At 38.9% G+C, this 17,869-nt stretch overlaps 1 protein-coding gene across 3 annotated transcripts in view; it reads right to left on the bottom strand.

Annotated features, from left to right (window-relative positions):
* LOC136257655 (uncharacterized) overlaps nucleotides 1-17,869 on the bottom strand; it is a 53,885-nt gene that overhangs the window by 23,249 nt on the left and 12,767 nt on the right. For all 3 annotated transcript variants that reach the window (XM_066050909.1, XM_066050910.1, XM_066050911.1), the window contains 6 exons: nucleotides 14,133-14,293; nucleotides 13,953-14,088; nucleotides 13,721-13,900; nucleotides 13,530-13,652; nucleotides 13,332-13,478; nucleotides 6,899-7,066 (listed from right to left, as the gene is read on the bottom strand). In XM_066050909.1, the coding sequence (XP_065906981.1) occupies nucleotides 6,899-7,066; nucleotides 13,332-13,478; nucleotides 13,530-13,652; nucleotides 13,721-13,900; nucleotides 13,953-14,088; nucleotides 14,133-14,293 (915 nt within the window). The remainder of the gene's footprint in view (nucleotides 1-6,898; nucleotides 7,067-13,331; nucleotides 13,479-13,529; nucleotides 13,653-13,720; nucleotides 13,901-13,952; nucleotides 14,089-14,132; nucleotides 14,294-17,869) is intronic.

Genomic DNA, 17,869 nt, shown 5'->3' with positions numbered 1-17,869 from the left:
TAGAACTTATCAAAACAGAACTCACCTGTATTAGAAACAGCTCCATTTCAGTTAAGGAACTACTCAACACAAACTACAAATAAACCTAATCCCACAATCAATGTTAACATGTGTGACTATATAATGGCACAAAGAGGTAGCAAAGGACATCAATGAAATCTGAGAATTTCTTGGAATGGTTTAACATGATATGTACCATTTTCACACCTCAGATCAAAGAAAAGCCAGTGCACATATATCACATATTGCACTGGCTCAAAATGTTCACACACTGCCTTAACAAGATATACACACTGTGCCAGTGCGAGATATTGCACACCTAATAGGAGTGCGCACTATATTCAGAAATCATTAGATTCTTTGATGTTATCTGTTATCTCTCTTCTCTTATATAGGGTATCAAACAAGCTGTGATTGTGGGATTAAATTTTGTCAAACAAGTGGAATTCAAGTTTTATACATCAACAGTAGTTTGTTCTTTTACTTTTGTAAATGTAGTAATTAAAGTAACATAATAAACACTAGTCTCTTAAAATTGCTATATTAGCAAAAATAAAATCAAACTACTGTTTGATGTATTAAAATTGAATACCACACTCACAGTTTGTTCGACAAAATTCGATCCCACAATCACAGCTTACTTGGTTCCCTATATAAGAGAAGGGTATAGCAACTAAAGATTTTGCCAATTAGGTAGGTCTGCATGCTAAAGTAAAACATATTAGTTATACCACGGCCACTCGTGCTTTGCCTGTGTATACGCACTCACACTCGGGCCTGCAGCCCTTCTGCTCGTGCGTTTATATCAGGCAAAGCTCTCATGCCCATGGTATGACTATTACATATGCACACCTAACTGTGCAATATCTTGAGTTAACAAGATATATGTACCAGCATTGAAACCGGGTCACTACTGCTGACCCGGATGACCCACTGACCCGGATAGCAACCCGGATTTGACCCGGATTAATTAAAGCCGAAGAGTTATGTTTCGGGTAGTCTCGAGCGAGCGAGACTACGTTTTGAGCGGTCGATTCACGTTGAGTAAACGAGTAGTTGTATGTGATAACTAAGCAGGTAAGTTTATAATTTAAAATCAGTCAGTGGGTTTAGTTCCAAGTAGCTACTGTGAGTTTTAGACAGCAATTGGGTGTAGCTTCTTGCATACCTAGTATTACAATTTCCAGATATATTAAAGTGGGTGTGGCTCACAAAAGTACTTATCCTGCTGCAAGGTTAGACTGTGCACAACTCGTACAATAATCAATTAGTGGGCGTGGCTCTATTTAAGATTGCAGACAGCAACGGACACGGTTTTGTGCTACAGACTGCACTTACTAATAAATGGGCTTGGCTGAGCATGTTTGTAATGCAATAAATGGGCGTGGCTCACGAATGAGCTGCGTGATTAGCGTTAATAAGTTTCCACGTCGTCAAACTAACAATTTCGTTTCTCATTTGATCCAATCCAGGTCAGACCCGGATAATCTGTAAACCGGGTCTGACCTGGATGACCCAGAGTAAATGTGACCCGGTTGACCTGACCCGGTTTCAACGCTGATATGCACTGCCTTAATGAGATACAGATATACACACTGGTACCAGTGCGTATATCTGTATCTCATTAAGGCAGTGCATATATCTCGTTTAAATTTTGAGCCAGTGCAATATATGTGCACTGGCTTTCTTTGATCTGAGGTATGAAAGTGGTACATATACACAATTCAACCCGAAAATAGCTTGAAATATTCATCTCAATAACTTAGTGATATAACTTGAGTCAAGCTATAAAATGATCCTAACAGCATTCAGCAGCTTTTCTGTACAACTTTAGTACAAACTCACTGTCACTTCAAAGCAATGTGCTATACAGTTACAAACCTGTATTACTTTAGTTTAAGAGTAACATATAGTATAGTTTTATTATTCTCACTACTTTTATAAGCTGTTCAAGTTGTCTTGTCTCGTTCCAGCTGTTTCTTATCGAAAGGCTTGTTCCAGTACACAATAAACAACTGTGTACATCTGCTAGAGTAAAAACTGCACTAATTCATTATAATTTAAGAATAATCAACTCCTGTTTTTCCATCAAAATAATGTCTATCTAGTGGCTTGATGACTATGCTGTGGAATTCCAGACAAATGGTCACGTAAAGTGGTTAACAGCAGGAGCGGTTTATGGAGAAGGGGGGCAATGGGGGCTGTAGCCCCTGTGAAAAAAATTAAGGGGGCTTAGCCCCCCTAAATTATCTGTAGGTGTGATGGAGAGCCTAGCTCAATAGCATTAACAATTCGAAATACTGTAATAGAGCAGTCAAAATCGAGATATTCTAATAGAGCAGTCACAGTATTCTTAGAGAAGCAGTGTAGCAAGCTACGTATGTAGAGAGATATAGTTGGCGGAGGGCAAATATTGCCAGCAGGTAGTGAATTTTTTTGTTTTCGGACTTACAGCTAGGCCATGGCATCACCAAGCTAGAAGCCCCCCTTAAATAAAGGTGTCTCCTCAGCCCTTGGTTAACAGTGTTCACATATTAAACATAATAGTTAGCAGATGAATTCAGTATTGCTCCATTCTACGCAAAGAAGATAATCAAGCGATCCAGTAGCACTGTTTAAATATATAGGAATCTACCCAAAAGTGACACACACCACCTAAAATGCCACCTCTAAAGAACCAAAAATCTTACGTGACGAAAATCATCTTTTTTTTGCAGATTAATATTAGGCCGTGTAACATCAAACAAAGCATTAAAAGCTAGCAAGAAAAACTTACAGGTAGCTGGAAACAGAATATTAAAAATAATCACAGAAACTCGACTTTTCATCTGCCTGCCTGCCTCCAGCCTGCCTGACCACAGTTGCAAGGCTGGAGGCCAAACAAAACAGCATACAGCCACCATTTTATGTCACAATAACAAACTCACCAGTGGCATGTGTCTTTTGGGGTTCCGACAAGTGTATGCCTCTGCACCTTTTATCTTCTAGTCTTTCCTTCTCCATGCAATGAAACCATATTCAGACATCAATTTTCTGTATCAACACCTTCCTTGAGCAGCACATTCAGACGTCACACAAGTATATAAAGCATTTATGCTCAGTAACTTCACGACAGGTTTGAGACAATGACACCCAATAAACAATCTTGGTCAATCAAGAGCAGGGACGATAATCTATTCACTCAATCAAGATGGCTACACCCCTTTAGTATTAGTCTAGCAGCATTCATAATGTTAGCAGAATGAAAATATGAAATAGTGACACACACCCTGGGCTGATCGAGATACTCAAATACAGCAGTCACCCTAATAGAACAGTCACATGTGTATAGCTGTATGCTAGTAACAAAAAACGAAACAAACCATCTCTTGTTTCACATTTTATTGCTTGGATCCCTACTTAATTAATATCATTATAGTAAGATATTGTTAATTTTAAAATTAATATCATATAGTAAGATACTGTACTGTAGTACTGTATAGTAAAGACCACAAAGGTTTGGGCGTTGCCAATGATAAACATCACCCAAAAACTAGCCTCACTTTTCACTTATGATGATGAAGTAGTATTGGTTAGGTAAACCTATGCCCAAACAGGCCTTCAGATCGACTTGAAATGCTTTCAACATGTAGCTATGAAATTTAGTAAAATTGAATTTTTCTAGCAACTGACTGACCGATGCCTTCAGACAAGCTTAACTTGATAACAGCTAAGGCTACGGGCTTGATTTTTCACTCTTCGACATCGCTTCAGCTGGACACGTGCCTTTTGGCATACCGCTGTACATATAATGCATTCTTCATTTACCGGTGTCCTCTTTTGTGCCCCATTAATGTTTGCTGATAGCAAAAGGTGCCCATTTGGTAGTAGCGTGCAATGGCTTCCCTTCATAACAGAAATCGTCCGTAATTTTCATAGTGGCTACTTTGATTACAGAGGTGCTTTTCCAACAGTTCTTGATTCGTAATGCTGTGTAATGGGTTGAACATAGCTGCCAACGAAGCGTAATGGTTACTTCACTTTTCAGATGAAAATTGATAGCTGGGACATGGCACAATATCTTTCATTTCGATTCACGCAGTATGAGTGGGTTCACCAGTCATAATAATTTAATTTTTCAAAAGTTAACAAACAAGTACACAAAAAAATGGAATTTTCAACTAGAGTAGGGACTATAGCACATCGATAAAAAGTACTGAAACAAGTGCACCATAGTAAATTACAGAAAACAATAAAGAAATGTTTTATCCCTACTGTGCATTTCCATTATGGTATCTTGAGCACAGTATTGTTTTACTGCAATTTAATATCATGCACTACTTCAGCTTGTTCAGTACACAATCGCACATTTTTCAAATTCCACAGGGGCTGATACAGGGGGTGGATGTGGTGGCATTGAACTACTTTACCAGCTTACACATGCAAATCAAAGCATTAATAGCTAAAGTACTCATACTAATCATATAAAAAACACTTGCAGTATACATTTTTCTGTTATGTTTAGTCACAAACTAGCTCTTTGCATATTTGTTCAACTTTCAGTGGGAAACTAAATCCTTGCATTGCCAACACTCCGAGGTTACCCAGTCTTTCATCACTCATAATAGTTACTAGCATGTCACGTAACCAGTGTTTCTTTAGGTTCAGTACAAGTGGCCAGCGCAAAATTTACATTTATAATTTTCAGTCAAAATCACTTCCAGATTCAATCTCAGTGTACACTGACCCTATTAACACAAACACTTTGATAAATCCCCACTTCATTATAATTATGGCAGTGCTCATTGTATCAAGAAACTAGCAAAAGCATGAAACTAAGCCAGCCACCCCCTTTGGTTTATTTCTGAATCAGCCCCTGTTTATTACATATTTATAATTTACTTAGCCAAGTGTACCCTTTGGCAAGTTTCAGCCTCATATGCCAATAGTTTTAGGAGTTACAGCCCTACAAAGTAGCAACAACAGAAAAATCGATTTGTACACAAAAACGATTGTAACTTACCAACAAATCGAGGTACAGAGCTACACTGTTCACCATCATGTTCACCATGACCAGGGGAATCAATTACTGGGTAGGTTTGTCCTTTACTTACCCTTGTTCACCGCATACAAAGGTGAACGTCATGAAGGAAAATCCATAGCGTACAATCCCTTTGATGTCACGTAAATAAACGCTCATAATTTCCGTATCCCTAGGTCTACTGCAACGAAACGGAGATTTTCCAACTCCTCTTGAGCAGGCAAATAAGATGATATCCAGGGTTTTATTGTTAGTCTCTTCCTTCACTAAGAAAGAGGCATTCAAAAATTTTACGGATTTTTTCAAAGCTACACGAGTATTTCACCCACTGTAATCAATGCTTTGTACTGTAAATCAGGCTGTAAATTTAGGCTTGCGTGATTGCGTCAGGTTTTCGCAGATCCGGTCACATATAATAAATCTGTCTCTAGCAAATTGCTACCCATATAAGCATAACACAAGGGGAACTAGATGGCACCCTCTACATTAAAAATCGAGATACTCTAATAGAACAGTCATTTACTCTAATAAAACAGTCAAAGGTAGCATAATTATTATAAAACATTGTTTGTCATTTTAAACAACTAAAACACCTGTTCTAAATTGAGTTACTGACTCTATACACGCCCTAGTGACTATAGAAATTCTCTGGAGAAGACAATCATGCAGCTGCACACCACATTACAGGATTATAATAGTGTTTAAATATTTTGTGATGCTTGTGCAGGGACCTTATGCAAAATCTGTCTAGTAGCTTGGTAATATTTGAACATTCAATAAAACTTTTCAACTTAATTTCAGCCAAAATTGGCACCAAAATTATTCTCAAAAAGTCAACTTTTCAAAATTTCCTTGTAGACTTTATAGCTACTACCAGCTCAGTAGCATTCATGCTTCCAGCATTAAATTTTCATAAACATTTACATATTTTAGTCAAAATTGCCACTAAATTCAGTTGATTTTTCAAAATTTCTTTGAGGAAACCCAATACTGTACCAGCTATATTGTTTCTAGCTCAGTATTTATAACTACTATTAGTATTCATACTTCCAGTGTTGAACTCATGCAGCAAATTTCAGTCATAATTGACACCAAATTCAATCTCAGAATGTTAATCTTTCAAAATTTCCTGAAGGAGCAACCTAGGTATTTACACTATTATTACTAATTCTGGAATTTAACTCAGCAGCTATGCTATTAACATCCATACGTACTTCCAGTGTTGAACTATCAACAACTTTTAGTCAACATTTCCACCAAATTCAATCTAAGAACGTTAAACTTTCAAAATTTCCTGGAGGGGGGGGGGGGGGCAGACCCCTTAGAAAGTTCATCCTTTGTATTTCGCAGTGTGTGCTTCACACACTGTGGAGTGACTCCTACCTGTGTGCCCCCCTCCCCCCCTTAGCAAAATCCTAGATCCGCTCCTGTTATCGATGTGCTATATATGATCCCTACTCTAGTTGAAAATTCCAATTTTTTGTGCATAAGAAGTTGCAAACGCACCACAGAAATACTTAGTTATGTATTACATATGCAGAGTAGCGGTAGCTCTTGTAATATCTGTTTAAGTAACTATCTACATGTATACAGTATCTACTACTAGCTCAAAATAATATATGTACGTAAGTAGCAATTTTCAATACGTCATTATATAACACAGCACACCCTAACTAAGGTACTAATAAATACGTAGTTTTCAAATTACATTTTTATTTGAAAATTTATACTAAGGCTAAATTTATGTTAAACATTGTACAATAGTCAAATGCCACTTAACTAATGACAAACTACATAAACATCACCAATCTGTATACTGTACCAATAGTCACTTACAATCAATCAATACCCACAAGAATACATAGAGCCTCATTGTACCTTTAGTATCAATCTCTTCTCATCTGGTACACACTCAGCAATGTTCTCATCTTGGCCCCTGTTACATTTACACTCATACTCTTTTACTTTATTCAATGATTCTACTGTACGCAGTACAAGGCCAGCAGGACAAGGAGTGACTGTCAGGTTAAAAGATGAGTTCTGATCCTAGGAAACAAAAAGTAAGTATACATTGTAATACAGTAATTAATAATACTTCACATCTCAAATAAAGTTGAAGGACACTGTATATGTGACCGGATTTGCGAAAACGGGTCTTCCACACACATCCAATTCTGTGAACATGAGAGATTATAACTATAAGTGCTCAAGTAACATATTAACCTGAAATTTTCACCATCTATTCAGCTATGTTGGTGCGTACCACTAACCAATAGCTCTTTCCAAACTGAAACTATGAATTGTCAAAGTTGGTAATTTGGATGTGTGTGGAAGACCTCTTTTCGTAAATCCGGTCACATATCATACTGTATGATAGTACTGAATATATTAGGGATCATGAAAGTTTGGGCTTTTGTAGCCAAAATTATCACCCTAAAACCAGCCTCACCATACATTCATGGAGTATTGGTGTGGTATAAGCAAGCCCAAAAATGCCTTCAGTATGACCTGAAATGCTTCCAAAAGTTATTACAAATTTTTAAACATTTTCTTTAGTGGAATGTTCTACTGAGTGACTGCTTGACTGACTGACTGACCGGTTGATGCTTTCAGACGAACATAATTCAATAACAGCTAAGGCTAAGGGATTGATTTTTTCACTGTTCGATGTTGCTTCAGCCTTACTGGAAAACCCCAATATATACAATGCATGCATGCTTCGTGGACTTACCTGTGTCCTCCTTTGTGTCCCATTTATCTTTGCTGACAGCGCAAGGTGTCAATTCATGGTAGCGCCACATGTTGGCTTCCCATGTTTGATAGGAAACATCCGAGTTTTTTTTGTGACTGGGTTGATGCAGACATCCTTCTCCTAGTGTTCTTCATTTGTAATACTGTGCAACAGGCTGAAAATAGCTGAAAACGAAGCATATAATGGCCACTTCATTCTTTCAGTATTTGATAGTTGGGGAATGTGTTCAGATGAAACAATAAGCCTGGCACCATTTTTTTAAGTTCTAATGTGGTATGCTTGGGTTCACCAGTCATAATAACGTTACAAAAAAGTAATCAAACAAGTGCATATAAGGAAAAATTAAGAACTTTAAGTTCGATTTGGGATAATAGAAATAAAAAATAGTGAAACAGGGGAGGTCGCCTACACCTGAAGATATACAAGCTCTTAATTCAGCTGTGGGTATAGACTGAAGTAGGGATTTAATGTCCACTAGTATATCTTCAGGTGTAGGCGACCTCCTTTGTTTCACTACTTTTTATTTGTGTAGTGATGTAACACTAACACCCATGCCACACGTAACTGTGCATACAGACTTTCATGTAACACATAGTTTAGGAGTGTTGTGTTGTGCTGAGTTGTACATTTGCTGTATAACTATCCTGTGATTCACATGATATTAAGAATATCACATTGGTGACAAGATAAAAATGGCAACATGTGGAGGAATAGGTGAATTCTCAGGAGAAGCGGCAGACTGGGAGAGCTACATAGAGAGACTTGAGAATTATTTTGTAGCACACGAAATCACTGATGCCGCCAAGCAGAGGACAACGCTTCTTAGTCAATGTAGCGCTGCCACCTACAAACCGGTTTGAAGTCTCGTGGTGCCACAGAAGCCAAACAAAGTGGAATACGCTATCCTCGTCAAGCAGATCAACGAACACTTTGTTCCCAAGCCCTCTGTCATTGTTCAGAGATTCAAGTTCAATACCTGCGTGAGGCAAGCGGGTGAGTCTGTATCGACGTCTGTGGCACACTTGCGTGCTCTTTCAGAACATTGTGAATTTGGCGACACATTAGAGAGATCGTCTTGTCTGTGGTATAGCCATAGCCAAATGCAGTGTGCCATGCTAGCAGACCGAAACTGAAGTTTGCCAGGGCTTTTGAACTCACTCAAACCATGGAGTCTGCAGACCGGGACACACACAAGTTACACTCCAACACTTCGGTGCACTTGTTGACAGACAAATCAACAACAACTAAACCTTGTTACCATTGTGGCAAACGACATCACCCATCATCCTGTCATTTTGTGGATGTTATCTGTCATGCTTGCAAGAAAACAGGCCACATCTCTAAGGTGTGCCAAAGTAAATGGAAAACCACAACAGCTGGAGGCAACACAACTCAGACAGGAGGTACAAAAAGTAACACTTCAACTTCAGCCAGTCAATCTTCTAAGTCATCCACACAGTCTGAACCTAAGGCAGCTCTTACTCTCACTGCCACACCAGAAGAAGATGTTTATACAATGTTTAGTATTCATGGACCAGGTCAAGCACTATTCTATGTAACTTTAGCAGTTGATAATCATGAGCTACAAATGGAGTTGAATACTGGTGCTGCAGTGTCAGTGTTGAGTGAGGCAACCTACAAGGCAGTTTAGAATGTTGAGAATCTACCACCTCTGGAACTCTCCCAGGTACACTTACATAATATTATGTACACAGGTGACACAATTCCTGTTTTGGGCATGATACATGTGTCTGTACAACATAAGCAAGCTAGACAATTACCTTTGTTGATAGTAAAAGGGGATGGTCCTACATTGTTGGGCAGGGACTGGCTTACACAGTTGAGATTAGACATTGATTGGTCTAGTGTTTATCATGTACCAACACAGCACACTCTCAGGGGTGGATCCGGGGGGGAGGGGGGGCTTTGGGGGCTGAAGCCCCCCCCCCCCCTTCATATTTAGGCTTTACTTGATCAATATGCTGAGTATTATAATGAAATTTTGTCTTAGCATAATTATATGATCACTGATAATACAAATACTGATAAAACCACCTTATAAACATCTTTCCAAGGTATTATCAGTGAAAGTTTATGCAACAAGGACCCGGATCAGCATTGGAGGTATACAAGATCGAGATACTCTAATAGAGCAGTCAGCTGACTACTCTAATAGAACATTCACTGGAAACATGTAGTTGGTTCTGTTATGGAATTTTTCCAACTCTGCCCATACAATGAAGTGCATGGTCTGTTTAAAGGGCTTCATTCATCTACTTGTGTAGTTAATATGTGTGGCAATACTTAATTGAGGTAGACAATTTCCATTGAAAATGCTCTCAAATTTAATCTTGTATTGTTCAAATTTCAAAATTTTCCACTTTCAACATTATTATTCTAACATGCACCTATTCGGTGTTGTGCAATTGTGAGAGGGGTGCATCATGTACTTGGTTGTCTGTACCTACCCAAACTTTTCCATTAGCAAAATGCTTCAGCGAGCCATAACTATAATCTAATGGCAGTATATAAAATATATACATGCAGAAAATATTATGAATTTTATGTGGAAATGTCTCCAAATTGCAGTATTTTAGCATCTATTTTTCACACTTTTCCTGGGGGGGGGCAGACCCTCCTAGTTCCAGCATGCTTTGCACACCTCAGATTAGTACCTTGAGCTAGCCCCCCCTTTTACAAATCCTAGATCCGCCCCTGACTCTATCCCAGTTGTTACACAAACACAGTTCAGTTTTTGCTGATGAGCTAGGTACAGCGAAAGCGGTAACTGTTACCTTACATGTCGACCCAGCAGTTCAACCAAAGTTTTACAAGTACCTTTTGCTATTCGTTCCAAGGTAGAAGATGGTTGTTGACAGTTGGTGTATTTGAACCTGTTCAGTACTCTGACAGGGCTGCTCCAGTGGTACCAGTAGCTAAGCAAGATGGTAGTATCAGGTTGTGCGGGGATTATAAATTAACTGTAAACAAAGCAGCTCAACCTGAGGTGTATCCCCTACCATGAATAGAAGAGTTATTTGCCACATTAGGGGGAGATACACACTTCACAAAACTTGATTTAAGTCATGCCCACCAACAATTGGTGCTCTCTGAAGAGTCTCGTAAATACACTACAATCAATGCTCGCAAAGGGTTATTCAGATACACCAGAATACCCTTCAGTGTGTCTACAGCACTGGTAGTTTTTCAACGCACAGTGGACACTTTGTTGAAAGGTATCCCTAATGTTACAGTGTACTTAGATGGTATATTAGTCTTGGGTCAGTCAGACAAAGATCATTTAGACAATTTAAGCACTCTCTTGTCCCGATTAGAGACAGCTGGTATGCGACTCAAGAAAAGCAAATGCTCATTTTTCCTATCAGAAGTTGAGTATCTGGGTCACTGTATCACTCCAGATGGCCTCAAACCATCACCTTCCAAAGTTGAAGCCATTGTTGCTGCCCCACCTCCAACAGATGTTTCACAACTTAAAGCCTTCTTGGGTCTTGTGAATTATTATGGCAGATTTTTGACCAATTTGGCTTCTACCCTAGTCCCTCTGTACAAGTTGTTACGTAAGCATGCTCGCTGGTGTGGAAGACTGAAGATGAGTCAGCATTCCAAAAGATCAAAGACCAGTTAAAGTCTGATGCTGTACTGATGCACGTTGACCCTTCAAAGCCCCTAATTTTGGCTTGCGACGCCTCTCCTTACGGAATAGGAGCAGTCTTGTCGCATAGACTAGCTAATGATGTGGAACGCCCAATCACCTTTGCATCTCGCACTCTGGCACCCACTGAAGTCAAGTATGCTCAGTTAGACAAGGAAGGGCTAGCAATTATATTTGGCTTAACGAAATTCCATCATTATCTTCATGGCAAACATTTTATTGTGTATACTGACCACAAACACATCTTTAATCCAGCTAGAGCTATTCCAGTGATGGCATCTGCACACACACAGCGCTGGGCCCTAACAATTGATGCTTATGACTATGAAATTAAGCAGGTTCACAGCAAGCCCATGCTGATGCTTGTAGTCGCTTACCACTGCCAGAGGTGCCATCCACTGTGCCAGCTCCAGGAGACACTATCTTGTTAATGAACCATTTCAATTCTACTCCAGTAACAGCTGCACAGATTAGTCGGTGGACCCAATGCTCCCCTCTGTTGGCAACAGCTACACAGTACGTCTTACATGGATGGCCATTGAAGCCAGATAATGATGATCAGCAACCTTACAGGATGAATTACATGTTGGACATCCGGGCATTGAGTGAATGAAGAGACTAGCAAGAAGTTACCTGTTGTGGCCCAGCCTGGACACAGAGATCGAATCCAAAGTGAAGTCCTGTGTTGCTTGCCAGAGTAACAGGAAGATGCCAGCCACAGCCCCTTTACGTCCATGGGAATGGCCACATAGGCCATGGTCTAGGGTTCACATAGATTATGCTGGTCCTTTCCTTGGCCAAATGTTTTTGCTCATTGTTGACAGTCATTCCAAGTGGCTAGAAGTTCATGTCACATCATCCTCAACCACAGCTGTTACTATTGATAAATTAAAAACAACCTTTGCAACATTAGGACTGCCAGAAGTCCTTGTTTCAGATAATGGGTCAGCTTCCTGCAGTGATGAATTCCAAATGTTTTCGAAGGCCAATGGTATTAAACATGTCCTCACTCCTCCCTACCACCCTGCTTCAAATGGGTTGGCGGAGCGATATGTACAGACATTCAAAGAATATCACAGGAGGTTCCATTGAATCTACAGTGGCAAGATTTTTGTCCTGCTACCATGTGACTCCACAGTCAACTACTGGTACTTCCCTTGCAGAGTTGATGTTTGGTAGGAAACTACACACAACACTGGTATTGAAACCAAATGTTGCAGTGAAAATCCATCAGAAGAAGACCCAGCAAAAAGCGGCACATGATCAACATGCCAAGCGCCATAGCTTTAAAGAAGGTTCCTCAGTTTTTGTGGATAATTTTCATGGTAATCCACAGTGGCTTCCTGCTATTGTCATTATAAGCAGACAGGATCAGTTACTTTTCTTGTAGAACTGGAAGACAAACGTCAAGTTCATAGGCATCAAAATCACATCCATCATAGAGACAGTACAGACAATACTGTTACCCAGGACAATCAATCTTCGGATGACATTGATGACATTCTTCCAATTTTGCCACATGTAAATGATTCTGTGGATGTTCAGCCCATTGTACCCTTGCGTCAATCACATCATATCCGACGCCCCCCTCATCGTTTCACTAAAGGGGGAGGACTGTAGTGATGTAACACTAACACCCATGCGCACAGGTGACTGTGCATACAGACTTTCATGTAACACATAGTTTAGGAGTGTTGAGTTGTGTTGAGTTGTATATTTGCTGTATAACTATCCTGTGATTCACATGATATTAAGAATATCACAATTTGTATGATCCCTAATCATGCACATCACTCAATGTGTAGATGTACATATGTATATTTAAATTTAGGGCATGTCTAAATTTGTGTAAGCATACAAGCAAGTCTTGACCTATACAAACTCACAGGTGATTGAAATAGTTCAACCATAATGAGAAACGTCTGATTCACATAGATAACATTATCTGTTGCTCCAATGGTGTAACTGACATTATAACTCAAGCTTTGAGGATGCAGTACTCTAGCAGAAGGGCTGAAGGAGAAGTAAGCATCCTACAAGACATAAAAATATCACTTCACTTGATTACGCATATTGTATAGTACATCATCATTGATCTCAGCACTATTTCTTGACCATTCTAAAGTTACTATTCCCAATGTAGTTTGGTTTAGTTGATCTTTAGGTATCATCTGTATTCTAACTATTTCACCTGGATAGGCTCTTACCTATAATTATGTTAGAGATTAATATACATACTTATGCATACTTGCACTGTTACAGTAGATCATCTTACAGATTCATCATATAGTTCCATTGTTTGAGCAGGGGTTAGCGGTTGTAAAACTCCTTTTTCTCTACTGTCATATGCAATAAATGGCAATCCCTGTGGAGGTGGAAACCACGGGCATAGTTCTACGCTGAAATACACATCATGTCCAACAATAGCTTCATTGTCCATAAAATTAATGGAGGTCTACAAGCACATATGATCTGCAAGAGAACAGGTTAGTATGCTTACAACTTACAAAATTAGGATTCAAAGATTCAAAGGGAACAGATGGATCTGAGTATTGAATGAAGCAGAGAGAATGTCCATTGATATTTCTGAATACTGGTGGTATAACTGGAGAATCAATTTCCACCACAACTGCTGCACCCACCCTACACACATACATGTTACACTACCAAAACCACTGTGTGATTACCTGCCAGTGTTGTTAACAAAGTTAACATGTGTGCCATTGTGAAGTAGAACTTGACTGGAGGAGAGGAGATATAATGCTCCACCCATACTGACAATGCCTTTACCAGCAGCACTGTTACCATTGAATGTGACTCTACCATTGTATACCTTTGCAGCAATTACCTAACCAAGAGCATTACACATAGTTTTCATAATTATACAATGTACAGCATGTTAGGGTCCCGATATGCATGTACTCAATACTCAGGCTTTCAGGTATTCAGTATACATAATATATATGATATCAATTACATAATACAGCTCACACATAATTCAAACACAAACAGGAAAATAATTATTTTCCCTAATCTGTATACACTATATTCAGCATGTAAAATTCACTTGTGGGAGAATAGCACATCATCCATACATGTTTGCTCGAATATTTCTTGCAACAGTAAAATGGGTGTAGATAGGGCATGAACAAATGTCAAAACATTCAACTTAACATTTGAATGTATTATTCAACTTAGCATTTGAATGTATTAGTTCAAAATTCGAACATTCGTTATCCCACCCACACTCTATTTTTATGGACGTAAAACTAGGATTTTACCTTGTTTTTAACATTCTTTTACTTTATATAGATTAGTTGTTTTTAGCATTTAATTTTCTTGTACAAATTTCACAAGAGTATTGATAAAATGGTATGCATAATATGCTTTGATCTTTGGAGGATAATGAGGTCTTTAAAATCCACTAAGAGACCTGCTAGCAGGTTCTTAAAATGGTTAGAAACCTGCTAGCAGAAAAGACCTCAAACATCACAAATCTCACTTTCGATCATTGATTTACAATGCTCCCTCCAAGCATAATCAGGCTGATAGCCTGCAGTGGGTGACCAGTCACCCAGGCCAACATGTGCTTAACCACTCTATTCATTTTATAGGCATACCTAAAAGAATTCGATTATGGGAGATACAATGTAGCGTTGTACGTACGTTTGTTACGATTAACGGAGAAGTCCAAAAATATCACGAAAAATTCTTTTAAGCGCCCATCTGTTTCTAGAGTGTTTTATGGCTATTTTTGTCGTCTATTAACCTATGGATGGACTTTACCACGACCTAACTAGGTAATCTTCCTTGTAGAACGTTACTTTTCGCTACGTGTAATGTAAGTGTGGTCCATATTAGAAACCATGCCTGTTCTTCGTATTACTGTGGCACCACTGAAGGCACAACTTGTGACAATTCGTTCCCATCATATAAATCCACACAAGTTGCTTCTTTGACACATGTGTTCTTTACACTGCTGTGACGCCATAGGCACTGGCTACCGCTAAACCGGCTCGACATTATCGATTACTGCCGTTTCCCAGCTGTGCCAGATCCAATTAATCTAACTTGCGAAAGGAAGCGGTGCGAACTTCGATCTTTTTCAACACTTCAACAAAAACATGTTCACTCCTCCGTGATTATTTTAACATTGCACGATGATTTCAGTACGACATATAACCCAATCCCACAATGACTCCACCTATATGACCATATATAATGCATACATTTTCTAAGTCAGTTAGAGACCACGTCCTCGGATCTTCGTGTATTTTAAAAACTTTGCTTTGCTCGGTTTTTAAAATCCACGAAGATCCTTGTGCTAGGTCTCTAACCTACACGCAAATCTACCTTTTTTGCAGCTGTTCATGCTCATAATGCAAAGTTATCATTTTAGTAATTGAATAGACTATAGTACACATGTACAACTTGAACTTGGATCCTGAAAAACTGCTAAAAACAAAAAGTGGACTTTTCTCAAGAAAATTAATATTTCAGCCAACCAGATGATTAGTGGTGACAGTCAAAGTGTCAACAACAGACACATGTGGTTTGGCTCCAATACAAGTTTGGGAAAGGGTAGTAATGAATAGTGTACTTTTATAGCTTCCCATAGAAATGTATGGTGAAACGTTTGATCATTATGGTTGGCAGGTCCCAACCTGCCTCAGACTTGTGTGGAGGATGGTGTACGACTTGATGGACTTTTGGGGCCTGAATAGGCAGCATGAGCTTTTTGACAATAGGGTGTTAACCCATTTGCAAGCTCCTATTTGCATTTTTCTTTGTCCCAATGCTATGTAACCAATGAGCACAAGAACAGAGATGTTTATGATGAGAGGGTGAGAGAGGTTGAGAGAGCTTGCTTCTCTCCTCTGGCTTTTTCTGCTTGTGTAGAGGTATGGGACCAACTGCAACCACAGTGTATAAGAAACTAGCTTTCATGTTGGCTGACAAGCGGGAAATGAGTTATAGTTGGTGTTTGTACTGGATAAGATGCAGATTTTGCTACTCTCTATTAAGATCAGCTACATATTATGTGTTTGAGGGGTCATCATTCTATTGCACGTAATCCTACATTTGCCAGTATTGATCTGGCCTATTCTGAGGGCAGCCAATACTCTCAAATAACTTTGTTCCTAATAGTCGCTGGTGTTATCCAGCTGTCCACTGTCCAGCACTTGACAACCAGTGCTGGGGGTGGTGGCAAGGGTGTTGCATCTAGCCCGGAATTAATTGTAAGTATTATGTCAGGAATTAGCATAAAAATATTTTGAAATATTTCTAGTGAATAAAGCAGTGCTACAAATAAGCCAAATTTCATGATTGCGTGTATTTGCATCCACAGGTTATTATGAGGATACAACTAAACACATACATACTATAATTGAGTGGGTTTAACAACATTCAAACATCCATTAAGAAAGAGTGCTCGAATATTAAAATTTAGCATTTGTTGATGTCCTTCTTGGACTGAATTCTTAAAACAATCTGCTAGAGTAGGCAATACATTGACATGTAGGAATACATTATCTTTATAGGTCTACATAACTGTTTGCTCTGTCTTCATGCTAGAAACGATTTTCAAAAACAATGCATCTGCATGCATAATTGGTTTAATTATAGCTACAAACTAATATTAATTAAATAGGGATCCAAGTGTTATATAAGTAGTGAAAAAAGAGATAAATGATGGTTGTACAGCATAGCTCAGTTGGAAAATCCTTACTTTGCATTGAACAAAATAACTGGTATAACATGCCGATGTAGGGATTTTCTTATAGAGCAAAACATGTGACCATCTCAGCAAAAACCCGACTTGTTCGCACAATCAATTTTTTTTATTCACTCAGCAATATCAGCAGTGTCCAAGGAATGGACCACCAAAGTTTCAGCTTCTGTGGTGTGTAGTTTTGGAATTATAGCGATAGACAGTAGGAAGAGCAAGGTAATCGATTTGTACAGCGACTATACTGAAAATAAACTATAGGCGCTTACATTCGCAGCCATAACTTCCAATTGGATTAGTCTACAACGTTGCAATTTGGCTTAAACCGTTCACCATGGATCAGCACATCAGGTAAGGTATAGTATTAGCCCTATAGATACTTGTGCATATGGATATGAAGGCAGTTTGTTGGAAGAAATGATGACAATCTTGTTTACGTTTACCGCATCGTAAACAAACGCATGTGACACGCATACCGTTGGAGCTAGAGAAACGAAACAAAGATTTTCGAACTCTTCATGAACAGGCGAATAAGATGGTATATAGTTTTAATCGATTTAAGTCCTCCTTCTTCGCCTTATAAAAGCTTGCGTAGTTTTTTTGTAGCATGCGTAATTTTACGAATTATTTTTAAATTTCGATTTTCTCAATACGCGAACAAGTTGGGTTTTTGCTGAGACGGTCACACATGCT

This window comes from Dysidea avara, chromosome 6, assembly GCF_963678975.1.
Source record: "Dysidea avara chromosome 6, odDysAvar1.4, whole genome shotgun sequence".
NCBI classification, from domain to species: domain Eukaryota; kingdom Metazoa; phylum Porifera; class Demospongiae; order Dictyoceratida; family Dysideidae; genus Dysidea; species Dysidea avara.
The sequence above is the reverse complement of the archived record's forward strand: the minus strand, read 5'-3'. Positions and strand labels throughout refer to the sequence as shown.